The sequence below is a fragment of the Drosophila melanogaster genome, chromosome 2L, assembly GCF_000001215.4.
Source record: "Drosophila melanogaster chromosome 2L".
In the NCBI taxonomy this organism is placed as follows: Eukaryota; Metazoa; Arthropoda; class Insecta; order Diptera; family Drosophilidae; genus Drosophila; species Drosophila melanogaster.
Genome location: NT_033779.5, coordinates 18859361 through 18886593, shown reverse-complemented (window position 1 = coordinate 18886593; position 27233 = coordinate 18859361). Strand labels below are relative to the sequence as shown.

The window sequence follows — 27233 nt, the reverse complement described above, 5'->3', positions numbered from 1 at the left end:
CTAATCAAATTCTGCAGCATAAGTTCAGCTACTGCTTACCTATTTGATATCTTTAATGCCCAAGTTATGTGCAAAGCTAAGCTATTAGCCTTATAATATGTACCGTACTGTACTAAACTGCTTAAATTCCCAGATGTGTGCCGCCTGGGCGCGTAATAAAAATCAACAAGCTGCTTGGCAAGGCAACTTACTGCCATTCGATGGGCGGATTTTCTGTTTGAAGGGAGTAGGAGCAGGGAGTTGGTTGTCTAAAATTCAATGCTCGAATGCCAGGAAAATCGGGCAACCAACAAATTCGATGGCCCGAAGCCGACCGCCCAAAACTAAAGCCTCTGCTTAAACATTTAACGAACTGCAGGCCAAAAGCTCGACAGGCCGCGCTTGACTGACAGTTGACTGCGTTGTTCGATGTTGGGTTATTTTGGGTGGTTGGGTGGTTGGGTGGTTGGGTGGTTGGCCCGTTGTCTGGATGTTCCTGGTGGCCGGGCTGTGCATATTCCAGTTCTGACGCACAGAGAAAACCGAATGAAATATATTTTCCAATCAAATTGAAATGCAAACATGTGCAACGATTGTGTGGAATTTCGAAGGGAGTCGGGCGATAGATAGATAGATGGATAGATGGCTGCCTGCCGTCCGGATGCAGCCAAAAATTGGAATTGAAAAAGTCATGATAACAGAAAATTGCACGCTCTGTGACTTTGAATGACAGATGAGTTTTCCTGTGGCTGCTGCTGCTGCTGCTGCTGCAGCACGAGCAACAAAAACAATAACAACAACGGCAACAGCCGCATTGCCACTAACTAAAACAACAAAGCGTTAACAATGAAAATGTCGCGCACGCGTTGGCGAAAAAAAAAATAAAGAAAAACAAAGACCAAAATTCGGAGCGAGGAAAAACAAATGACAGCTGCAAAAATGGCAGGCGGAAAATGGCAAGAGCAACAAAACGACGCCTACAACAACACCCAATGAAATAGTGTGTGGGCCTGGAAACTTAATTCAAAATCAACAATGGGTAACGAAATATGAAAGATAAAAAGGTTGAGCGGGAAATTGGACTATTAAATACCCTTAATTTAAGTCCGATTCGGAAAGAATATAAATGGTGTTAGAATCTTGTTCAAAGGTAATTTATAATTCATTGACTTCTGCGCTTGGAAAGAAATAGCATATGCTAGGCCAGCTAGCTATGATATAATATTTTTGAAGAGTGTTCACGTTTTTTCAATTCCCTTGAAGATGGCACATTTGTTGCTTGTATGAAAGAGCAGTTGAAAATGCGGAAACGGAAGTGGACTCCGCCACAAAGACGTTGACAATAAGGGCAACGTGAGGACCCAGCGTTTCCCATACAAAACCCCAAGTAAACCGAAGCAAACTAAAGATGGTTGGACCCAAGGAACTCTCCTCCACATAGTGACGACCTTTGAGTTGCCTTTTTTTCCAACGTTGGCCTAGCTGGCTGAATGACTGAATGACTAACTGACTGAATGACTGTGGCACTGACTGACTGGCTGGCTGGCTGGCCGGGTTGGCCGCTTCCGCTTTTTACGTTCATTGCCTCTGCCACAATTTTAATTTTCCTAATGGATATCGATCCTGCAGTCGTCGTCGCAGCGGCAGCAACAGCAACGACAACAAAAACAAAACTGGCTGGCAAAAAGGATAATAGACTTCTTTATTGTGCATGCGACTCTATAAAAGTCAACTCCTGGACTTTGTTGTGCGCTCCGCACCGCTCCGCTCCCGTTCCTCACCGCTCCGGTCCCGCTCCTCACCGCTTTTCTCTTCTGTTTTCCTGTTTTCTCTCCTGTTGTGTTCTGTTGCTCATGCGAAAATCGAGGGGGCGGCGGCGAGGGAAAGTTGGGTGTTCGGCGGATACACAAACCAGGCCAGACACAAGCACCATCACACACCTGGGCACTGAAAGAAATTATACCCTCTTGTATGTTAAATATATCTGTGGGAAAGCGAAACAAGTTACGAATGTTATGTGTCCCTAATGGAAATGAATATTCAACTAATAACGAAAATATTTGAACATATTTTAAAATTTTGAAAATAATATAAAGAATCAGTATAAATACATTTATAAATGTCACATTCAGTATGATTTCTATTAAATTTAAAACATTTTCATTATTAATTATTATTGAACAATAAATTAGCAATTAATAGGCATACATTTCTCACAGTGCACTCAAGCACACAGGGCAGGCTGCATAAATACTTAAGCAACAACCTCACACAATAAATAATCTGCTACGTCATGCAAAACTGAAACTCCAGTAGAGCCCTTTGAAATTAGAAGGAATGTGGGGTTCCATGCAGTTGGCAGACATTGGAAATTAGATTTTAGCCCGGCTGAGATGCCACCCCCTATCAGCCCCCACCGCCCCCCCTCGACAACCGTGTAATCCGACCGCAACTACACATGGCAACGTTTATTCGGAATTCCATTTTACATCTGCCCCGGATCCGCCAAAAGTGCGAAAATTAAATGAGCCACAAGTCGGAGCGAAAGGACGAAGGACCTCCACACCTCTGTTTGTGTAGGTGTTTTTCCTAGTTTTCCTGCCCCTGTTTGCATAAATTTTTGCCCACTTCTTTTTGCCAAATGTTTTTCGAGGATTGAAAATTGCCTAAACCGTCGTTTGGATCGCATTTGGGCATATATTTGCATTTGCTTTGCGGTCTGGAAATAAACGAAATGGAATAAGTTGACCGGGCAGATGATGGCGAAAAATATCGGAATAAGCGAAAGTGAAACTTAAGAACGGTTTAAACTTATTTAATTAGGATCCATGAAAGGGCAAAATTCTAGGAACACAACGTAATCATTTGCATAAACGTAGAACTGCAATAAATATTATTTGCGCCCAAGGTTGCGATTTTGTATATATTTATTACAAGAATGCCACTCACCTTCATTTCAATCAATATATTTATTTTCTAGAAGATTGAAATCAATAACCATAACTCTTTGGGAAATGTACTGGAAAACCTTGAAATCTATATCTTTACTTATGTTAATTACAAATGACTATTTGAAATAAATAGTCAAGTTATACCATAAGTTCGATAATATAAATGCTTATACTATCCTACTAGAATAATTTAATATTTTGCATATAAGAGTATAATTACATATAATTACCTCCTGAAGCATTAGTGAAGCATCAAACAGAAACAACTCTATGCAATCTTCCTTATTAGCTGCCGCCAACAATTAAAGCCAAGTTAAGCTCGGTAGCTTAGCAATTAGGTCCAGGACAGTAAGTTGTCCAATGGCTAAGATCAGCCGTGGGCTTAAGCAGAAAAATGCATTAAACAATGGCTAATATAGCATGTCTGCTCAATTTCAATTAAACGAATCGAAACAAAACTATTTCAACCAACAAGTTAAACGTTGTTCCGACCATATCGATGCGCAGTGGCTTGAGTGACATGTCCTAATTCGTAAGCGTTGACTTTTACCGGCATTTCAATTAACCCAATTAATGGACGGGACCTAATTAAATTTTGAATTCATGTTGCCAGCAAACGCACACTCATCCAGCTGCCTAGTTGCCCCGCACACAGATACGCCGGCACACACACCCTCGCAGGCGAACACACAGACATCAGTCAGCTGTTTTCTGCTGGCCAGCTGTCGTTCGAGTGCGAAGGAGATGGCGCGAAAGCCTCGCAATTCGGGGGTGGTTGGGGTACTGTTGGGGGTGGCAGAGGATGGTGTTGGATGGTAGCAAGGGGGTGGCTCGCTGTAACAAGTATGTACTAATGTCGGCGTCTGGCTAACTGAGACACGGCTATGAATGAGTGCCCCAAACGGAGCAAGCGGGCCACTGAAACTGTAGCTCGATGACCTTGATTATACAACACAGCAGCAGCGCCACCACCCCCCAAACCAGCTCAAACTCTACCAGACCCACAAGCAGCCCTGTTCGCAGCAGGGCCACTCCTTCAAAATACCCTACGTCAAATAAAAATGGCAAAAAAGTAGTCAGAGGCTACAGACACTCGAAAAAATAATAAGGAAATCTAACTAAATTGTACAGTAACACAATATGTTTATGATGTTAAACTTAAAATATTATAAAACTAGATTGTATCTCTATCACATATTCTATATAATTTAGAAATGTGCACATTTAAGTAAAATAATTTACCACCACAACTCATCTTAAACTTCTTCCTGGCCTACAGATAAGCATTCTTCAAAATTGCTTAAACAAGCTTTTCTTCGAGTGCACCCCAAGAGTCGGTGATGGTAACTGGTAACTGACATTACAACAAATCATCGGCCAGCAAATGTTGGCAACTGGGTGCCAAGTCAACGAACTGCTAACCGCAACACAGACACCGACCGCCACCCACTCGAACACATATATAAATTGCCGTACGGGGGCGTCATTAAAATTGCAACAGGGCCTTGAAGGAGCAACAGAGCAACAGGGGGGGAGGGGGTGGAGATTGGAGCGCTCCCCAAAAGACCAGAAGACGAAATCAAAAGATCAATAATTATTATGATGTTGCAGCACACCCGAAACGAGACGCCTTCAGACCGCAGAGCCAAGTCAAGACGGGCAGGTGAGACAAGGGGGGCGGAAAGGGGCGAAAAGGGGAGCCCCAAAAGCGGAGGGGCTACAGCCGAAAAGTTCGACAAGCGCATTACAACAGTTCGGGGGTAGAAAGACAGACGACGGATGAAGAGTGGGGTAGGGTTGGCCAGGGGGGTGCGCTTGCTTACAAGTGCAACCATTTTGTAGTACAAACTTCGAAAACCAAAAGCGAAATTGGCAAAACAAAAGGCCAGCGAAGGGAGCGAGGATGTGGGCCCACCTCCTGACTGCCTCCATTTGTGGATTGTGGATCCCGCAGCCACAGCTGGAGTCGGTCATGCGCACTCCGTCCAACCGATTGGCCCGCTTCGCCGCCATTTAGAAAAGGCCCACCAAGTGGAAGCGAAAGAGATGGGCTTGCTGCCAGAAAAGGACGGAGCGTGAGAGCGCTGCCCGCAGAGCGAGTGCGACAAAAACACCTGTTCCTGTTTCGAACTCCCCCCCCCCTGCAGGCCGTCAGTCCATCGAGTCGGCTATCCGCTATCGGCTATCCGAGAAGTACACGCAGAACTGGCTCGGAACCGGTTGCAGCTGCACCAGTGCCACACCAGTTCCCTACCCTTGCGGAGCGACGAGCTAGTCGCACTGCTCTCGCAGGCAGAATGTATCTGCGAGATACATTTCGGGGTGAGTGGCTGGCTGGCTCGCTAGCTCGCTGGCTCCCTGGCGTGCGGATAACGTACGGCAAACGGAACGAAGCGCCGACCGGTTTAGTCGTTCAGCAGTCTCCGTGCAGTGAGCATGTTTGTGCGCCAGACATCGTCGTTGGTCGGTTGTCGTCATCGCTACTATATAGCCGTCGTATCGCGAACATCGACCGTCTTAGCTCGATAGCCGTCGGATTTGCCTTTTCGGATGCGAGAGACTCTTAAATCCCTCACCATAGATCCAAATCCCTGCGAACAAAACGCGTGTGCGCACACGGATCACACAGCCGTGATAATCCCGCTAAATTCGCCGAAAACCCAGTGCTCTGTGTCCCGGTCTCATATTGAGTAATTCAAGCAAACTTCACGGAATAAGTAAACCAGTACAAGTGCCTTACACAAATATCCCTGCTCAATGCCGGAAACTTCTTGAGTACGGCCCAAAACGAAAAGGCGCCCGCTCTCAAGATTCCCAGCCCACAAATATCTCGAGTGTGCTTCGCCGAGTGTCCTGTCAGCCAAATATATGGTAATGGCAGAGATTGGTGGCCATTTGGCTCACCAGCTACCGTTGCACAATCACAACCACAATCAAACTGGATTACAGCCATCGCTGGTGATGAACCATCACCTGGATTTGGATTGCCATGGACACGATGTGATAAGTGAGTACCGATATTCAAGGGCTGCTGGCTTTCCGATTTCGGGCTATTTGGGCTGCATCCTTGAAAAGGACGATATTTAATACTGGAGATAGCACGATCACTTACCTAGGGACAGTCTTAAAAAAAGAACAATGGAATGCCCTTCCACAGTTTGGATATGAGGCTATTGTATCTTCTAGATACATTTGTTGGTTCTAAGTACTTTCGGTCTGTTTAAGAAGGCATTACAGTTTTTTTCCTTAGTTCCCTTAGATTTAAAATTTGGATTTAAATAAATGTCCTGACAAATAACTTAGAGGCTAATAGGGGTTTAGTCTAAAAAAGCGCTTTGTTGATCCACTGTAAACCAAGATTAAATTGCATTTTAAATCAACCTATTCAGAAATTGTATACCTGCAATTGAAACATCATTACATAGATCACGCATCAGTGTCGAATCATTTGCCGCTAATAAAGCTATTTAAAGCAGTTAATGACTTATTTATGGCTATTGTCCTAGTCCCCAAACAAAAATTGGCAAATTAAATAGTCATTAAACAAGAGCCACTGATGGGTAACTTTCTCGATTCGTAAATATGGAAAATGAACGAGGAAAGCCCGCTTTGGACATTAAAAGCCAATAAAATAAGTAAAAAGCCGTGTTAACAAATGCTCGCACCCAAATCACAGTTGTAAACTTGTCTTGCTTATTTTTGAAACATTTTAATGCCCACCATTTTAAATTCCAGATATCAGAGATCAAGGCTCGGACTCAAAGGTTCCGAGCTTTAAAACCATGAACTGTTAGTCAAGTTTATTTGTAACGAAGGTCGAAGTTATTTTTATACCAAAATCATTAAAAAGTTCAGGCACGCGTTGAACTCTTTCATACCTTGAGTTTTTAATTTTGCCAATGGATGTGATGTGAGCAAGGCTGCGCTAAAGTAATTACAAACAAATTAAAGTGATACCAAGAAAATACGAATCCATAAATAATTTTTATTGTGCCATTCTTTTGTCAAATTGGAGGATCTTTTTTTTTGTATATTGAACGACTTTCTGAGGTTCTATCTTTAGGTTCGGGATTTCTTTCGGGCCACAGTCGTTAGCCGACTTGTCGCTGCAGCTTTTGTAATGGGCTTAGACCCTATCTCGACCTGTCACTTGTTGTTTCAGTACGGCAATAACTGTTAAATTATAGCCGTATTTTATTTTAAGCACACTTTACATATTATATAGAAGCCAATTAACGGTTGAATGACATTTTAATGCTGAGCAATTAAGCGCGCAAGCAAAGCGGGCAAGCAATTGCATGAAAAAAGCTGAAAAGAGCTGGAAATGTATCACAAATGTATCTCATGCGATAATGTGACAAATTTTTAACTAGCCTAAAGTTTGTTAACCAAAATGCATTTTATGAATTCATAAACCAAGAGTGTCATTAAAAAATGCCATCCGTGTGTGACAGAAAGAGGAATATATTTTATTCAAATTTTATTTCGTATGCTAAATTGTGACAAATGTTTTGGCTGACAGTTGTCTAACCAAACGAACGACCGCAGAACACAAAAAAGCCAAACAAAAATTCCGAAAAAAAAAGGAAAACATGAAAAATCATAATCATAAGCACATATACTACATACAATGGGTTCGGGGAAATTGAATTATATATGAGGCTGGAATAATGCAGCACATGCAGTTGTAGCTGCGAATCATTTAAATTGCATTGAATTTTAGTAATTGTAATTTAAATTCAAATTAGTTGTCGGCCATGGAGCGCTGGTAAATATTTAATGTCCGAACATTTTAATTTGAAAACTTTTCACAAAGTTTCCTCCCCATCGCTCTGCTTAGTTGCTCTGTGAGTTAGTTGGCGGCTGACAAAACTTTAAGTTAGAGTTTTCCAGCTTCAAGTTGATATTTGAAATGAAAACAATTTTTGTAGTTTTCGTTTCGTCCCCCCCCCCTCTAGTATCAGCCAGCTCCACTCTCTTTTGTTAGTTCGCTTGGTTCCGAGGCGAGTTTTGTTTGTTTGTTGATTTTTGAGCGCTGTAAACATTTTAATGAGTTTTCCATGTCACAGACCCAGGCCTCCAGTCAACATGTCGTTGGCAACTTCTCAAGTAGTCGTTAAATTAATTAAATATAGTAAAAACAAAAAGAAATCGCCATCTGAAGTATCTGAAGAGCCTTTGTTTACTCTCCGTGCTCTATAGAAAATTATGTAAGTCCGAGATCGCTGCATACATCAGGGCGTTGAACTAGTTTCGGTTTTTCATGTTGGCGGCTGCCATAAAATTGTACCACTTTATGTTGAAGACCATCAAAAATTGACAATTATTTGCGGCCATAAAAGCCAAGCGATTTTTATTTTTATAGTTAACCAATTAGCCAAAAATTTGAATAAAATGCGAAGCGGGGGTGGCACGGATTTTCCCCTTACTCGTCGTACACATGTTCCCTAATCTAATTCATATTAATTCCATTTAAATTTCTCGCCAGCAAATTCACCGAATGCTAATTGGCATTTTCGATGAATAAACACAAAACCTTTCGAAAGTTAATTGTGAAAAATGGATTGGGCAAATGTTTAGCCAATGCACAAAAAGTTGAAATAATTTTTCGAATAATTTGTAAAGTGTCAATCGTCGGCCATATAAGGTTAAGTCGTCTGCGAACGAAAGAGAATGGAACCGAGTTTTCAGATGAGGCTGGTTATTTAGCCATAGATCACCGATCTCAGATCTCTTGGTTATTTATAGAGCTGCTGAAACGTCAGTGAAAGGAAAAGATGTTTCGTATACGCAACGCGATTCGATTTAGAGTGCCATAAAATTAACTATATTACCATTCTAAACATGCTTCGATCGATTTCGTTTGGAGTTTTTTGTTGTTTTTGATAGTTTCGTATTGGAAGATTCACTGGGTTAAGGTTGGAAATTGATTGAATATTTGCTTGAATAGTCATAGCGCTAGGTTTGTTATTCTTTCATATCATTTTTTGGCCTAACTTTAAGTGCATAACAACACAAAAACAATACGACAGTGGTGACGTCAGGAGGGAGCCACACCCATTAGTTCGAAAAAGGCAGACAGACGTTATCTATATTTTACGAGTTCCTATCCAAATTCCTGTTGTCCCTGGCTGACATTTTTTGCTTGCCTTCCCGTTTCCGGTGTGATTTTTATTTCGGAATCCCTGCTGCTGCTGCTTGGGGTGTGATAAAGTTATTTAGGCGCAATCCATAAATTCCCGACCTGAACCCAAAGGCCCAAAAAGGCAGCGCAGACAGAAACGTAAATCCCAAAGCTTATCTGATTTTGCACTTCGGTACCCGGCACTAGATCAATATGTTATGTTGGCCGGAGTTTTGGCTTGGCCCATACCTGAGATTCGGACCCAAGACAGCAGTGCGCCTGCGCCCAGTGTCACCAGTCCAGTTCCCCCTCGCCCTCGATATTCCCTGACATCATTTGAAATCTGTGCCCGATGTGCCAAAAAAAAAATCAGGTCTAGAAGACAGTTGGCAGCCATCAAAACAACTCTCAGCCTCCTGCGTCCAGGTATTCTCTCAATTCACCTCAGAGTCTTGGCTGCTTTGCATTAATTAACAGCTCGCTGGGTCGAGAAATTAGGGAATTATGCCTGGAATTTCCGTTCGCCACATAAAAACAGTTGTCTGATTAACTGATTAGCTTAGAAAGAGGCTTAGATGATCATGAAGATGGGCAGAAATAGTGGGTGCTTGAAAATTGCATCACTGCAGGAATGGCAATTACAATTCAAAGTACACATTATATATTAAGTAAAACTGTAGAATATTACTTTACATTCAACACCATTTATTTAGTTTGCCCTCAAAAAGCAAAGCCTTAAACTTTAAGTTTTACGAGCACTTTAAGTCAAGTGGATGCTGCTAACTTTAAGTATCGATGTGATTGCACAGCCTCGACCTGATTAAAGTACTGACTCGAAAAAAGGCTAAATATTCCATATTCCATGTTATTTTCGAGCTAAAATGTTTTTAAAGCCCAGTGATTCCGTCGAAGCTCTCTAACCTAATTAATGCAATTCAAGATATTCTTAAAGCCCTCGCCTGCTGGAATTGGGCATATTAAAGCAGCCGCCTGACTATTAAAGTGCAATTAAATTTTTTTTTTAATTCTCCGTGCCTTTTTCCCTCTCGCATTTTTGAAAAGTTCATTCAAGGTGTCAGCAGCTTGTCAAGGTGAGAGGCGGCTACTGTTTGCTCGGCTGTAGAAAAATATTAAATTTCAGCTGGGGAAATCGCCGCGAGAAGCCATGAGGGAGAAACCAGAGAAGCGGAGAACTGATAAATGTGCAGGCCAGAAATTAGTCGGGAGTTAACCAGGCCACAAAATAAGGGAACAACTGACGGCCACGCCCGTTTATCGCGTGAGGACTTGGAAAACAGGAGGAGCCCCAGAGCTCCAGGGCGCGGGAAATCGAGGGAAAGGCGAAAGGGAAAATGGGGGAAACTCGTGCCTCTCTCCAGGCGCTCATTAAGAGTGGCGAGCGTTTTGCATTTCCCGCTGGGATTTTCGATGGAGCACCCGCAGCGCCATATGACACCTGGCCAAATACATACATACATACGTAATACCAGTACACATGCAAGCCCACATATATGTATGCCCCGTTCAGGTGCAACCGGGATATACCCAAGCTCCCGTGTGGCATTTTGGCGTGTTGCATGCCATGCGGTGGCCACTTTAATGGCGTCGTTTTTAAAGCTTTATTCTGGCCCATACCCACTCTAGTCGCTGGCTTTATGAGTGTCACTTTTATAACCCTTGTTTTAATGACTAATTAAGCATGAAAGACAATAAAAGAGCCTAGGTAGGACCCCTAAAAAAACAGATACAACCACGGGCTGCCTAGAAAAACAAACTTTTATGCGAGATCCATAAAGTGAGGATGAGGACTTCAAATACTTGCCGCTGGCGTCAGCTGGAATCCAAGAGGGAGAATCCAATCACACAGGCCAGACGCCACTTGAGCAGATTGCACAATCCGACCAAAAAATCGAGATCGAATTGAAGTGCAACAGTGGCCATATCCCATTACACTCAGGGGTGCACCAGATCCATCTTGTTGGCCCGCTTAGAACCACTCCACTCAATGTCAAGTGGAGTGTTCAACAGGTTGGACCGCCCGCCGAGGACCAGACTGATGAACTGAACCCAAAACCCCGGTCTCGAAAGGCGAGACCAATTTCGATTGTCGCGCCACGGGGCGACTCATTCAGCGACTCGTTCGGTTCGGTTATTATATATATATACCATATATACATATGGATATTAGGGATCGCGACTTTGGGCAGACACGTCGCCAGTCGGTAGCCGCAATTGCCGTTAGTTACCTGACAATATTTTGACGGGATAGCATATCCCGACGGATGGTAATGGTCGCAACCACTAAGCCAGCTCAAACATCTCTACCTGCAACCCGGGCTTGCGGCTCATTATGTCAAATTGAAATGTTGCCACACGGCCAGACGGAAAGAGAGGCATTCACCTGCGGGCAGAGGAGGGGATGTGGCTGGGAAACAGGCCAAACAAGTTGCTGCCTCTGGTTTATGTCCAAAACACCGTTGATTTCTCGGTCTGCCACGAATCATAGGAAGTCATAATGCTCCCCAAATTGGATCACACCAAAAGTTGTTTCGCGAGTGGGAAGCATTCTAGCTGCCTAAAACCACTAAAGTTGAATAAGATACATTTTCTTTAGACGAATTCGCTTTCCAGGGATTACTAAGATCCAATGACAGTTAAGTGATTCGTCTTCGAATCAGCATAGCTAACCTTCAAGCCATTGTACATGGACCTATGAAATTCATATCTTAATTCCTCCCACTACAAAGAGAAACAACTGGCAGCCATGCGTTTGCCGTTGTAAACAAAATGTAGCTCATTATGTCAAATTGAATTGTTGCCTACAAGGCGAGCTGAAAACCGACCAAACAAGTTGAGGAGTTTGCAGATCTTCCAGCGACTGCCCGCCTTTTTTCGAATTTGTATTTTTCTTTAATTTATGAGGAAGTTGGCGGCGAGCGTTTTGTCGCCGCCTAAAAGTGGGTAGACCACGTAATACATCTTCCCCGGCCGACCACACAGATCAGCAAGTGAATCATGCGGTTTACCCGATGGAGGTGAAGATGGAGATGGAGATCGAGATCTGAGATCCGAGAAGCGAGAATCCGAACCCGATTCGCAACTAGGCGGGATAGTCGGGGAATGTGAGAGGGAAGAGCGACGGGTTGGAGGGCCATAAAGCAGCCTACTTAAATTGCCATAAAACAGAGCAATTTATTGGAACGCAGCCAGATCGGCAGGAATCGGAATCGGATTCAGATTCACATCCAGAATCGTACTCGTATCCGAATCGGACTCGGAATCCCCCCAAGCCGCCACATCCACAGCCTGCCATCGCGTTGATTGCAGTCCGAGTTGATCGCAGAGCTCTTCGGCTCTTTGGGTCTGTCGTTCTCTGATCTGTGGTATCGAAACATGCCGCTGCGGTGCAAGGATCCTTTGAAATTCAAATTTTATGAAGCTCATTAAATATAAATTTGTCGTTCGAGACTCTCCTCCAACTGGAACACAGAGACAGAAACTGAGAAACTGTGAACTCAGTCGAGAGATGCAGGCTGTGTGTGTGTGTGTGTGTCTGCGTATACGACACCCAAATAAAATAATATAAATTAATTAACAAAACGAAGCCGAAATGAAGTTAAAAATTTGCATGAACACGGGCCCAAAGCCTTTGGCGGTCGGCGGTCTTCGATATTTACCTCTTATTTTCATCTCATTTTTTTCTTCTTATTGGTGTGGAGTTGCGTGTGCGTAATCGGCCGGGGTTTTAAATACTCTATGGCAACAGGACCCCAGCCATTTGGTGGCGATAATCAGGGAGGGGGGGGGGTGTCTTGCCGGCAACGCGTTAAATGGGCAACTCGGTCTTCGAGTGCCATAAAGCAGGCGGTGTCTTTTAATGAGGTCTTAAGTTTTTATAACGGAGTTGGAGTTGCTGCATCCACCTAGGCGCGCATGCTGCCAAGGTGGCTTTGATTCCGATCCTGACTTGGCCACACCTCAAATGCGGGAGATTGGAGCAGGAATTTTCAAAAAGGGCATGGCATGGTAGTAGGGTGCCAAAAGGATTAGGTATTTTCCTGAAATATCTTCAACGCATTTATATACTTTTAAGCCAATATAATCATAGTGCGTCTGCCGTTTTAATTTGTATAAGGCAATGCCTCACTAGACTTTCCACAAGCTGAAAATAGTGCAAAACTGCGGCTTTATTTATGTTGAATGCCATAAAAAAAATAGTTGGATCTGAATCAGGTACAAATGCCAGAACAACACCTCCAACAAGTACAAGAACAACTACAGCCAGCGACAATGTTCAAGTGCAAAAGGGGCACGCAGTCGCAGTAACAACCAAAAAAAAAAAAAAAAAAGAATGAACACACAACCTGGCCAGAAGGCAAACAAGGCCAGAATGTCCGGCCAAGGAGTTCGGCTTATAAGAAGGGAGGTGGTGGAGTTGCGGCGTGAGGGGCAGAGGTGCACCCTTTGGTGTTGTCGTGTTTGCGCAATATTTGCGACAAATAAAGCATAAGAACTGTTAAAGTTCACACGCATCAGGTCAAATATTTACACAAAACAGCCGAGAAGAGACAACAAGCAAAGGCAGCACAACAAGAGTGGGCCAACAACAGCGACAGCAATGCAAAAATGTGGTCAAATTGCACACATTCTAATTAGCCAAAAGCCGAAAGCAATTTATGATAAACCGAAAGCCATAAAAAATTAGACAAATTAAAATGGCAAAATATGGATATGCAAATCGGAATGGGAATGTGGAAAAAATGCAAATAAAATTATGCGCAAAACATGCAAAACGCAGCTGGGTAAAAAAAAAAACTAAAATGGTCACTGGGAAAAAGCAACAATCAAATGCATTAAACAATTTGTTACCACAAACCCGTTTTGTCCCAAAAAGGCTAAACTGCATTGGGAAACGGAGTTCCACCACCCCCACCCCCCTGGTTTGTTTGCCTTTTTACCGATAATTTTTCTTTGTGTGCGGCTCACTTTAATTGCAGTCGAATCAAAGTCAGATTTTTGAGTAGATTTTTGTTCATTACTGACATTAATTTGACACTTTGAAATGACGGCTCGACTTGGCTTTCTCCAGTGCCAGTGACTGAGGTGCGGTTGTTTTCAACCTTTGATTTTATTTTATTTTTCACTTTACTTTGTTGTGCGAGGGGCGCCTTGTGTTAAAACACCATAAATAAATGTCGCCCGCTTATCGCTCTGGCCGAGAATCCTGCGTCGGCGTCCCCATCGCAAGACAAATGCGTTGTCAACGCAACCTGCCTAATAACCCATCATGATCATCACTTAACCGGGCCCAAACAGAGCCAAAGAGAAGCCCCAGACGCTGCGATTCTGGCTGCAGTCGGGCTCGAATGAAAAAAAAAGACACTATCGGTTCTTGTCATCTGTCGGCGACATGCGGCACTGAGGGGCAGGGAGATGGGGAAAACCGAGAAATGCACTCGGAAAAAAAACAATTAACAATTACGGATGAATTAAATTTGTCTAAGTAACTCATATATCTGGAGAAAAAAGAAAGGCTGCCTTGAAAGGATTCATAATATATTTAAAAACTTCACTTCATTTTATAACTAGCTTTCAAATATAATTTCTCAATTGCCTGTTTTCAATCTATTCAAGCAAATCAGCTTTCCTCTTTAATGTTTGATATTATTTTTGAAGAACGATGCACACATATAAATCCAATGTTTGCTGCATATGCATACTTGTTTTTTTGAGTGCTCTCTGAAGAGAACGAAGATTCAAGCCTTGATTCTCGGGCACATCGGCATTTTGTTTTCAGCCGCCGACACACAAAAAAGGTCATTTCCGTTCTTCACTCAGCCAGCTTGCAACATGCAACAAGCACACAGCAGCAGCAGCAACAGCAACATCGACGGTCACCGCAGCAGCAACATCGCGCCGTCCCGCTCGCCGGAGTGGGGATGTGGCATAAATTGTTGCAGGCCCATGTCCATTTTGAGTCCAGGCACTCTTTGATGTCGCGCCTTCAGCAGCCGGCCGATGGCATCTCCCCGGTCGAGTATTCAAATTTGGCTTCAATAAAACGACAGCCAACACCATAGCCATCGCCATCGCCAATAGCAGCAGCATCAGTATCCGCCGCAGCAGCAGCAGCAGCAGCAGCAGCAGCCGCAGCAACAACAAGAAGAGCCCACAACAGACGTATTCAGTTAACTGCGACGGCCAATTCGAAAATCAAACACTTCAAAGTGATTGCCTGGCGGCGGCTTCTTTTGGATGTGTGTTTTTTCAGAGCCCCTTGTTCCCCCATTGTTGATTCTTTTTTATATGCATATTTGAGCAGAAGAGTCAGTTTGCATTGATCAGTTATTGGCTGCGCTTGCTGGGTTACACATGCCAGCATTCGAGATGGCAGCGTGACACGAAAGTGCAGCTTAGTTGGTTATAGAATATTAATGAGATAAATCATCAAAAACAATATATTTATCTAAGGTATGATATGCATACCTCTTTCTCAACTCAAACACAAGTGCACATCTATTAAGATGCAATAGTCTTGCATTTCTGGCTTTGAGTAACAGCTTAAATCTACTTAAAGTATCTCCATTCCTCTAAGCCAATTCCGCTTATCTTACGAACTACTTAAGTTACTTGCTGGTTAAGTCTAAATCTATTTGCTTCATTAGTTCCACCGACTTCATCCCTCCTAAATCACTCTTAAAGTATCTAATGTATCCCTTATTTTTGACCTGCCAAACAAAATTCAAAACTCAGCTTGTGTTAACCCCTTATGGTATTGTGTGTTGTGTGTAATTAATTAGGCAAATTCGTACCCAGACAGAACGAGAAAGATACATACATACATACAAAATATCGATCGAGATAACTCGGTGGGGTTTTTCGACCATTTCCCCCGACTTACTTTTCGCCAACGGCTGAATTAAGATAATGCAGTCCCATTGTCAGAGCAACTGCACAACTGCACTTAATTAAGCCAACTTAAGTCAGAGCCAGAGATGCTAAATTCCCAAAACTGCAGACACAATTGAAGGTATCAAAGTCTCGGGGACAAACAAATCACAGACCGCAAAACTTCCTTTGAAGTCGTTGGAGTGAGAGGAAAACCAGTGATTGCCCAGCCCACACTCGAAAGACAATAGCCTGGCCAACAAAACATGGCCTAATCAGTGGCCAAAAGCCGCACTCTTCACTCCTCTCCAACGCTCGCAACCTTTCTGTCCTTCTCTCGCCTCGTATCTACAAAATTGATGAGTCTGTCAAAATGTGAATTCGAATTGTCCAAGCGGAGGAACAGAAAGGAAAAAATACAAAAACATCCATTGGGGCACGTGTTCCGAAGTTTCGTCCTCGCCGCCTGTCATCATTAATTTTTTAAATCGTTCCACAGGTAACAAAAATATAAACTGAGGACTGGCGAACTGAATGGACCTCGGCATCAACTCGTTTAAGAATCCCACAACAGCTTCCAGGAAAATTGACAAATTTTCCTAGAAGCCACGAGCAGCCTGTTTCTCTCCTGCAAACTGCTCTTTAAGTGGGATAACTGGTTTATTTTTATAAAAAGAACTGTGAAATTAGTACAAAATTCAAGATTAGATTAAACATTTTAAATACTTTATATATATATAACTTAAGTTTTCATAGAAAAATTTAGTTTTATCAAAAGTTTTTAACACGAATGAATCTAAAAACTGGAGTTCCGTTTTTCTTGGTGTACTCAGTTTATAGTCATGTGAAATTCCTAGTTTGGTCCGAAAAAAGAAGCGGCACTTGCTGTGCCACTAAAAAGCGATACTCGCTGTGTGACTGCGCTTTGTATTTACCTTATAACAAATATGCCATAAATCAAAGGGTGCCCTTAACCCTCAACTGGCCCCCCGTCCCTTGGCGAAGACACAAACAGTAGTGGCTTTTGAAATCGCGCCCATATCCGGCGGAGCTTCCATAATTTTTTCTCGCCCCTCATTTGCGTTTGTGGCCAAGAGTGGAGAGCCTGGCCAAAACGTATCTTATCGATGCTTTGCATTTTGCATGTTGCCCCTTGTCGAGCAACAGTAAGGAAAATAAGAAAAAAAACAGCGCACGAAAAGAGTAAGAAGATGCTGGGCAGCCATTGCAATGTATTTGTATCTGTGAACGTGCGTGCTGTTGTATCTGTATCTGTGAAGTAGCCCGAGTTGATTTGACTGCAATTTTACTTGTTCCCTCATTTTTAGCCCCCCTTTTATGTGGCCTTTGAAAGATTGCCGACATTGATAAGAGGAGCCAGCAAGAGAGATGGGTAGCACGAAGGAAGAGAGAGAGAGAGAGAGAGAATCAAGGAGGAGACCGAGAAACACTAACCACAATCTTCGATTCACTTCTTGGTGGGCGTTTCTTGGCACGAATTCCTTGATATGTTTATTGCTCAGCCATCAATTTCCCGCAGATCAATAGATCAAGTTCAAATCAGAGTCCACAGACTGTCAGTCCATCACAGACACGAAACTTTACTCGTGTAATTTAGATAAAAGTGCCTCAATGATGCATTTAATTGGTCACGATACTTTTAATCTAAGTTCGTGAAATCCTTTTATCCTTTTGAAGGGAATCTATAAAGGCGGAATTTAAATTATATTTTTATTCAAGACTGATACTCTTGAATCTGTACACCCTTCACAATTTGCAAACCTTTAAGAAATCGTTTCATTCTATTTCGAGCAAATTAAAGCCGTGAAATCTAAGAAAACCCAGTTAGAGCCCAACTGTCTGAGTTCCCACAGAACCCCCACGACAATGAAAAACACGGTTTTCCGATCGACAAGCAATTACAATACATCATATGCAACTCACACAAAGGTTGCCGAGGTCAAGAGCAATGGCCAAAAAGGTGTGGCCATTAAAAACTTGAACACCTCTCAGCATAAAAACGTGAACATGCCCACCAAGATCAAGTGCTGCTGCCACAGAGTCATGGAAAATGTTTCGTTATTTAAATGGAAAAGATATACAGACTAGGTACGAGCAGAAATAGCAAAAGCAAAAAAAAAGCCAAAAATTTGGGCAAATAGTGAATGAATGAGGAAGAAACAGAAGTGACAGGCAAAAATGGGAAACACGCAGCTTGCGAAGCGTTTTCCTCGTTAAAAGTGAAAAAGCCGCAGTTGCCGCATGTGCCACACACTCACACACAGCCCCTTTACCACGCATTAACCCCCCAGCGCCCCACCTTAACCCGCACCACCAGCTATTTCACTCACCGAGAGAAACCGCCGACACAGTCGAAAAATTCATAGACGACAACACGAGACAAAATTGCATTTTGGTCCAATGTGCGCCGCACTGAAAAATCTCCCCAAAAAAAAAAAGGAAAATAAAAGAACCACGGCGCGTCAACCCCCAGGAAAACTAAGGGGAGCGTGGGTGGCACTTTGTGGGTGGTGGGGAGGCCAACAAAATGGCAACATAACATGCAAAAGATACGCCACAAAAGCGGAAAAACCCCCGCCCAAACGGAAAAGCAGCACACAGGCGCAGGAGTTGCGTTTAAATTCCCATTACAGCCATAATGGCTGCGGCTGTGTGCGTGCGTGTATCTGTGTGTGGCCATGTGGGTGTATGGGTGTATGGGCGCAAAAGAAAAATGAAAACGAACTGCGCAGGATCATTAAGGCAACAGAAGCCCCAATCCCTGTCTCTGTGACCAAAAATACAGGAGCCAGCAATACATAGATGCCAAAATCACGCACATTCACAAATAACTGTCAGAAATTCATACAAACAGCGAAGGAGCAGGAAAAAAAAATCCAAAACACTGTCCAAGGGAACGCACAACAAAAGATACTGCCAAAAAAGGCAAAAATGGTGGCTGTGCAACAACACGCGCGCACACACATGTGTCCATATAGGGTAGCATTATATAGCAACATTTTGAAGGCAAAAAAACACAAAGAAAACAAGAGAAAGACGCACATGCCCCCAAGCCAAGAAAAAAAGTAAATAAAAGAAAAAGACCCACAGCAATTGGAGGCTGAAACATGGAAGTAAATGCCGCCTGTCCGTCCGTCCGTTTGTCAGTCTTTCATTCCCTCTAGCTGTCAGTGTGTCCGAGTCCGCCCGTCTGAATCCGAATCCCCAGCACTTGGAGCTTGAAGAGCAACAAATACAAGCCAAGTACGATGGCTTTCCTTGCCAGATACTTAAAGTATCTCTTAAATACCCTCAAAAATGTACGGAAGTTATGTACCCGAATGTTATCTTTAAAGTGTCAGATTAAGGGAATAATTGAAATACCAAAATAAAATAATACAAAATAATAACCAAACCATCATTATTTTAATTTGTTCTTTATCTGAAAGTAAATTTTAATAATTTTTATATTTATTAAAAATAAAAAAATGCTCGATTGCTGCAACTAAGAAACAAATATTTTCAGTTGTTCATTGCAAATTAATTTATGTACATTGCTATGAAATCAATTGAAAATATAATTGTATCCTAGGCTTATCAGCTGCAATGCCTCTATGAAGGGTATAAGAAAAATATAAACCTACAAAAATTGGCGAAAAAATAAGGAAAGAATATACACGAACAACAACGGCAGCAGCAACTTGTCTGCTCCGCCTTTATAAATAATTCATGTGTAGCTACAGCGAGTGCGAAAGAAAGATACGCCAGATATATATACACATACACCCTGGGCCCCAGCCCCGCCCCTTTCCGCTGCTAGCCGCCCCTCTTCCTGCCCCTAACCACTCCCCAAAAAAAAAAAACAAGAAAAAAGAAATACTCAGATACGCGGCCACGTTTAAAGATACAAAGATACAAGCAAGGCAACAGATACAGATTTTATCTGTGCACGAATGTGTGTGTTTTTGCGATTTTTTCTGTTCTTCCAATGTGTGTGTTTTTTTGTGTGTGTGTGTGTGTGTGTGTGTGTGTGTGTGTAGGGGGTGAATTGTGATGGGAAAGGCGGAGAGGGAAGCGAAACATTTAAAACGTGCTAAACGCGCGTCAAAGTTTTTCTTAATTTTTCAACAGCAGCCGGGAAAAAGTTTTCCTCTGCCAAGGATTACAGCAGCACATAGTCGTGGGGGGGAGGGAGCATGTACATAATGTGGCAATGATTGCATTGATTTTTTCTCCCCATTCCGTTCGCTTGCCACCCAAAGTTTGGCCAACAAAAAAAAAAAAGGAAGGGAAAAGCAAAAGCAAAGCAACGGAAGAAATAAAGCACGAGGCGAAGTGGAGGAAAATGTTCAACTTAAATACTTGAAAATGGCTGCTGCGTTTCAGTTGGCTTGGCCAGGATTTATGAATTTTTCAAATGTTTTTCCCCCAGAAAAACGCCGAAGACCCATCCGAAAAGGAAAACTTTTGTGGCAGGAAAAGTTTCTCCATCGCAGCTCAGTCTCTCGACTCCAAAAAAGGGAGTGCGGCACTTGGGTAAACAGGAAAAGCTCGGATTATTTGATAACAGTTTGTTAATTAGCGCCGTCTTTGCTGTCTCACTTGCTATTTGTTTACGTTTCCAAAGGCATAATTGGCAAAATTAATTTAAGTTTGTGCCAAAAAATATAAGTATAGAAACTGCTAGGCAAAGCAAATTAAAGTATGGTGGAAAAGTTGTTGAGCATCCAAGGCTGCTTTTCCCGTCGGCGAATATAAATTTATTCTGTATACGTATCTAATTTTATTGTAGTTTGTAAATTAATTGAAGGGTGAAGGAAATATCAAAAAACTTTGGTTCATATAACCTACATTTAAAATATAATACTCGTACTCCTAACCTGCATATTATGTGTTTCCTTATTGAAAGAAAAGTTAATCTCTTGAGTTGCATTTTTCTTTGCGAGCTTATACCAAGTAGATACTAATATTATACTTTTTGTGCGATTTCAGAAAAACAACGCCTATCTCACTGCGTCGGATGTGGCGGCCAGATCCACGATCAGTACATCTTGCGCGTTGCCCCCGATCTGGAGTGGCATGCGGCGTGTCTGAAGTGCCAGGAGTGCAGGCAGTTCCTGGACGAAAGCTGTACGTGTTTTGTGCGCGATGGCAAGACCTACTGCAAGCGTGATTATGTTAGGTGAGTTCGTGTTTATGACTAAAAGGTTCTGTATCTGCTCCGCTTTCCACGGCCGCATCTCAATTCGAAACTAAACCCCTGATGATTGCCCGCGGGGGGCATTATCTAATTTCCACTCGGCCCAACTCTCATTCGAAAGCTATTTGCTCAGCCCTAGGCACACACTCGGTGTCATGCGCTTGGCCTTTTCATTTTCATTTCCAATTGTAGCGTTCGGCAAACGTTTAGGCCGCTGTTCTGTTAGCCAGGCTTGTTAGCCCAGCCAATTAGCCCGCTGATGCCAATACAAAAAGGCAAATACTATGTTCTAATCAACAGCTGGTCCTCGGTAGCCGGAGACTCGGGGAATTGGGTATCTGGGTATCTGGGATTTGGGGTTTGAGTTTCATCATCGCTAAATGTATGACGTGCAATAAAATCGGTGTGTTTGCATCGTTTGTTGTTTTTTTGTTTTTTTTTTTTTGTTGCCATCGTAAAGCCGGCGACCGGCGACCAAAGTCGCAACTATTTGCCATGCAAATCTTTGAATAATTGATTAACACGTGCAAAGCTATAAATTAACACTTTTCCACCGGCACACACACACACTGTTCGCTCGGATGATTGATGAACACTCGGCTCACTCATCGATGTCGGCACTGACAAAAGAATTTTATTTTATAGCCATAAACAAGCTCTGCCAACACCCACCACCCCCCTTGAAATTGTGTCGTTGGTGAACTCATTCAAGGCTGTTTACAAGCTCCAATCATGGGATCTTCATTCGATTTGGGAAATACTACCATATATTGTCATTATATTAGCCAAGTTAATAATCTATAATACATAATAATTTTAATAAAACTTGAACCCATTGAATAATACTATTGAAAACAAAGAGGATTCTGGTTTTCTTGAATAAAAATGTACTTATTATTCTAAAATATTTATTTATTATCATTTCCAGGTTATTTGGTACAAAATGTGATAAATGCGGCAACTCCTTCAGCAAAAATGATTTTGTGATGCGGGCCAAAACGAAAATCTTTCACATCGAGTGCTTTCGATGCTCCGCGTGTGCGCGACAATTGCTGCCAGGTGAGTTTAATATTTGCCTAATATACCCCTTCCCCCCATTGCCCCTTCGCTCCCAGCCCCCACAGCTTATTTGCCCATCAAACAACTGACTGTTTACCTGGAATTTTAGGCGATGAATTCGCGTTACGCGATGCCGGGGCTTTGTACTGCAAGGAGGATCACGATGTGCTGGAGAAATCGTCGCAGAGCAGCCTCACTTCTTCGTCGGTGGAGAGCAACAACAATATTAGCAGTAGTAACAACAACAACACCAACCTTAGCAATAACAACCATTCCAGCGAATTGGGTTCAATGTCAGGTGAGTGTCCCATTTGGCCCCTGATTTTAGCCCCCGCCACCACGAAGAGGAGCTTCGAGTGGGGTTGCTATTGGGGCCCGGATTCTCGCTGGATTTGTTGACTCGGCATAACAACCCTTCATCTAGGGCTCTTCAGTTTTGGGGATGTTACTTCTATTGTTTGCCCTTTCAGTTGACACTGTAACCAAATATTTTCTCGGTAGTTTCCGGTTTCATGCCATCTATTTGGCTATCTTTATGACTCATTCATCAGCATTGCTGCATCGAATCGTTAATAAGTATAATTAGTTATGGGAAAAACTAAATGTGATAACATCCTCCATTATTACTAAATTCCAAAGCCTTAGAATTTGAATCCCAGTTATCAAAGTTAATACCCATTTAAAGCTTCTCATTGGCAACATCTGCAATACTGTCCCTCATTTTTATGGAGCTTACAAAGCCCCAAGCCACATCCACTATCGACCATTTGAATTTCCCGAGGCGAAAAGTCAACCCATTCCGAGCACCATTTCCCCTTTTCTTCCTTTTCCACTTCATTCGCTTTCCACCGAAAAGATTGCCAATCCTAATTAGCCCAAATTGGTCTGGTTCTGTGAATGGAGCTGCGACTGTGGGCCACAAATAACCAAACAGTTCGGCATCGCACAAAAGCGACGTGCTCGTGTTTTGTTCTTAGAAAGACAGCGTTACATCCTTGTAAGTGATATAGCAGAGTAAACAGAAATCGGCAAACGTCAAACAATGTACGACAATTGTCAAACCATATCGTCAACATAATCTCATTGTTTAACCAGAACGGAGAGAATCGACGGAATGGTTACTTGGAGCTGGTGCTGGAGCTGGAGCTGGAGCCAGAGTCGCCTTATCAACATGGGGCGGCGATGTCAAACGATGGATGCCAAACGTGTGTGGCGGCAAACCCGCCGCCCTGCCCTCCTGTTTTGCAAAAGGGTTTCAAATAAAGGGAAAAGTATATTGAAAAATCAGCTGCCAGGGCAAACAAAAAGTCCGCATTGCATCGATGCGTTCAAGCGGGCAAACATTGACAAGCAACTTCTTGGGAATTTTACTTTTGTTTGACTGGCTTCGATCGAGGGATCGAGGGATCGACAGGTCGTATGATCAATCAGGCAGTCGGGTAGTGGATGGCATAGCGCACCATTCATAGTTCCACTTGCCGGATTGTTTGTTTGTGCTCAACTCGAAAACGGCACGCAGTCTGGTCGAGTGTTTGCCAAACCGCAGCGGTCGCGACTCTTTGAAGTTCGGCACTGAGAGAAATTAGCGTCGTAACTGCGCAAGAATAGGCTGCCACATTCTGGCCAATAGTGGTAATTACTCACATTTGTATACCCCAAAGTAGTCCCAATATTGGTAATAGTTTTTGCAAAATTCGCAAGCCTCGATAAGAAAAGAATGAGAGAAAATTCCTTCAAAAGAACCATACCGCCACGATAAAATCACCGATCGATCTGTACGATCGAAAACTAGATAACACCTTGTTTCGGGGGTTGTGAAACACGACTTAATTACCGGGGATCGATGACAATGGGGAAAAGCGTGCGCCTTTGATCTTTCCATACCGAATTCTACGCAATTGGCCATATTTTTGGTGCAATTGTAGTCGGCCGGCCAAAAGTGAGGTAGAACTAAACAGTAATAGAAGCAAGACAACAAGAGCAAGCGAGCAATCTACCTCAACGGCACTTCAAAGCGCTTCTTTTTTGCCAAAAATAGCAAACGAATTGATGGAGTATCTTTCTGTTTCCCATCTATCTATTTCCCATGCAGATTCTGGCAGCGAATCGGGCTCACACAAAAGTATTAGGGACAAGCGACCCTCGGGGCCATCGGATGGCAAGCCCACGCGGGTTCGGACCGTGCTCAATGAGAAACAGCTGCATACGCTCAGGTGAGTGGTCTATTTCACATTAGAAATATATAGGAAATGTTTTAAAAATAACTTCTTTCAGAACCTGCTACAATGCTAATCCGCGACCTGATGCGCTCATGAAGGAGCAGCTGGTGGAGATGACGAGCCTGTCGCCGCGAGTCATCCGAGTATGGTTCCAGAACAAGCGCTGCAAGGACAAGAAGAAGACCATTCAGATGAAGCTGCAAATGCAGCAGGAGAAGGTAAGAAGACCACATTCCACGTGCCCATACATATCTCATTGAAATTCTCCCCTGACAGGAGGGTCGCAAGCTGGGCTACGGCGCCATGCAGGGCATCCCCATGATCGCCAGTTCCCCGGTGCGGCATGACTCCCCACTGAATCTTCAGGGCCTGGATGTGCAGACATATCAACCGCCATGGAAAGCCTTAAGCGACTTCGCCCTTCACGCCGATCTCGACAGCAATGGAGCGATCAATACCCACACGCCCGCATTTCAGCAGTTGGTCAATCAGGTAGGGATATATGTACAATTATTTTAAACGGGATAGTAATCCCTCTAATCCCTTTATTAAACCATGATCGGAAACGAGTTTATTTTGATTTTAACGTGAGCCAAAGCCACCAACTAGATTGCATAATTTTCGCTATGGTTGTTTGCTTGCCAATTGAAAACTGGTTAGGATATATTATAAATATGCGAGAAATAAACCGATTAAAAACATTTTTGCCATACGTGTATCAATAAACTTCACAGACGATGATGAATGGATAATAAATTAGTAGTTTAGCTGTTATCACCAAGATGACCGTGAATACATTTTATTTCTATGTCTTTCAATCCCCCCAATAAATGTTTACATTTCAATAAATACACAGATTCTAAAAAAAAGAAGAAGACAAGTACATTTTCGATTATGAAAAATAAGTTATGAGGATATTTAAATAATCCACAACTGACATCTAACCCCTTTCCGCTCCCTTCCCGCAGATGCACGGCTACGACCTGAACGGGATGCCCATTCTGCCGCCGCATCCGCACTCGCATCCGGCGCAAGGACCTCCCCACCAGCACCCCCCGCCCCCCGGCGGACCGCACAACCATCAGAACCAGCAGCCGAACCAGCAGCCCGGAGGCAGCAGTTTGGACTCCGGGATCACCTCGCACCACCATCCGGACAGCACCGACTCCTACGTCACCTACCTGGAGAGCGATGACAGTATGCAGGGCAGTCCGTAGACAATCGAACCGAATCTAATCCAGCTTCTTTTGTTGCTCCCAGAATCCAAGCTGGCGCTGACCCCGTCGTCCTCTTCCTCGGCCTCGGCGGGCACATCGATCTCCTCGCCGCCATCGGGCGTCGGAGCAGGGGGTGGCGGTGCCGTGGGCGGTGGTTCAGGTGTCCTGGGCTTGGGCGTGGTGGCCAATCAGTCGGCCACCGAGCAGCTCATGCAAATGCTCCAGAAGGTAACGGGCTCGGCTTCCCCGGCCTCACATGCGGTTCTCTAAAAACAAAGGGCGCGCAGAGGGCGTGGCAGGAAGCTCGAACGTGAGGAGCTGCAGTCGATCTTCATAAACTCGAAAAGTTGTCTTGCAAAATATTGACACCCGTGCTGAAATTCTGGTGTACAATTGAATACTTCTTTAAATACCCAAATCATTTGTACTTTATTCAATAATTTTATCAAAAAGTGTTCCCATTTTACTTCAAAACGATTCGAAGTTTCATCAATAGTTTTATCCAGTAAGTGGAGTTCGACTGTATTCGGGGTTGTGCAATTCTTTCTGTCCGCATTTTCATATTCTACTCATGTGTATTCTGTACATTTAATTTTATTCTGTTTGATTCGGTGCCAAAAAATAGTCTGTAGGCCGTTGGCATTTTGTGGATAATCTGGCTCTGGTTCGTTATGTAACATACACTTTTGTTGTTGAGTTCGAAGAAAAAAAGATCATGAAAAAATTAATGTAAGCTAAACAAAAATGCTCACACACTTGAAAAGTTATTACAATAATTTCAGACACGAAAACAAAAATTATGATAACAAAAGGAAAACAGTTACTTCGCATCAAGTAGGGAATTTCATTAAACATAAATTTGTAAATACCTTTTATATATTAATAATAAACAAATATATTTTCATTCAAAATGCAAAAGAACCGATCGAAAGAAAGCATTCAAAAACGAAAAGAGAATCTGACTCGTGTGTATTATATGGTATTTGGGATGTCAAATCCGAGGCGTAGCTATAAACTATAAAGGCGCACTTGGCAAACTTGTAAATCGAATTAGCAACAACAAAAGCATCTACGTTAAGTTCATAAATTGTATGGCAAAAGAAACACAAAATTATTATAAATAAATAAATGCAGAAAAGCGGACGGGAATTTTATGTAAGCGAGAAACAAAAACTGTAACTAAATCTAGACTTATTTGTTAGTTTTTAAACATTTCCGAAATGCATTAGAAGACGAGGGAGACAACAAATCCGGCAGCGGAAAGGCAGAAAGAAATGACGAAGTGTACCAAGGATGTTTATGAACTGTTTCGTAAAACAACTAATGTATTTTCAATAATATTTAACTAATATTAATAATAAACAGTGCATAAGTAATTTTAGTAACTATAGAAAATGTTTAAATGAAATTACAAACGAAAATAAAACCACAAAAAAACAAGACGAAAAATAACAAAAATACCCTGTCTTATTTTTAAAAGAAGATATTTTAAAAGAAATCATTTCATTTCTTAATTTCGTTGTCACACTGCTTGCAATGCTAAAAAGTACTGCTTAACACAATTGATGAACTGCTTCCATACGGTTTGAGTCACGG

The 27233-nt window shown here is 42.7% G+C and overlaps 1 protein-coding gene and 1 non-coding gene across 4 annotated transcripts; both read left to right on the top strand.

Annotated features, from left to right (window-relative positions):
- Nucleotides 1–5332: 5332 nt before the first annotated feature.
- tup (tailup) lies at nucleotides 5333–27087 on the top strand. Of its 3 annotated transcripts, none has more exons than NM_057427.3 (9): nucleotides 5333–5937; nucleotides 20935–21124; nucleotides 22071–22201; nucleotides 22311–22499; nucleotides 24294–24414; nucleotides 24476–24638; nucleotides 24697–24912; nucleotides 25389–25617; nucleotides 25681–27087. In NM_057427.3, exons 1-9 carry the CDS (start codon nucleotides 5799–5801, stop codon nucleotides 25905–25907), a joined length of 1605 nt encoding a protein of 534 aa, NP_476775.1. In that variant the 5' UTR covers nucleotides 5333–5798; the 3' UTR covers nucleotides 25908–27087. The 3 variants fall into 3 exon arrangements, with proteins under 3 accessions (NP_476775.1, NP_001286068.1, NP_476774.1); NM_001299139.1 differs by having other exon boundaries at nucleotides 25681–26106; NM_057426.4 differs by having other exon boundaries at nucleotides 25389–27087.
- mir-4946 (mir-4946 stem loop) lies at nucleotides 19433–19548 on the top strand. The gene has a single exon (NR_048002.1). It is a non-coding gene; the product is annotated as a mir-4946 precursor RNA (primary transcript).
- Nucleotides 27088–27233: the final 146 nt, after the last annotated feature.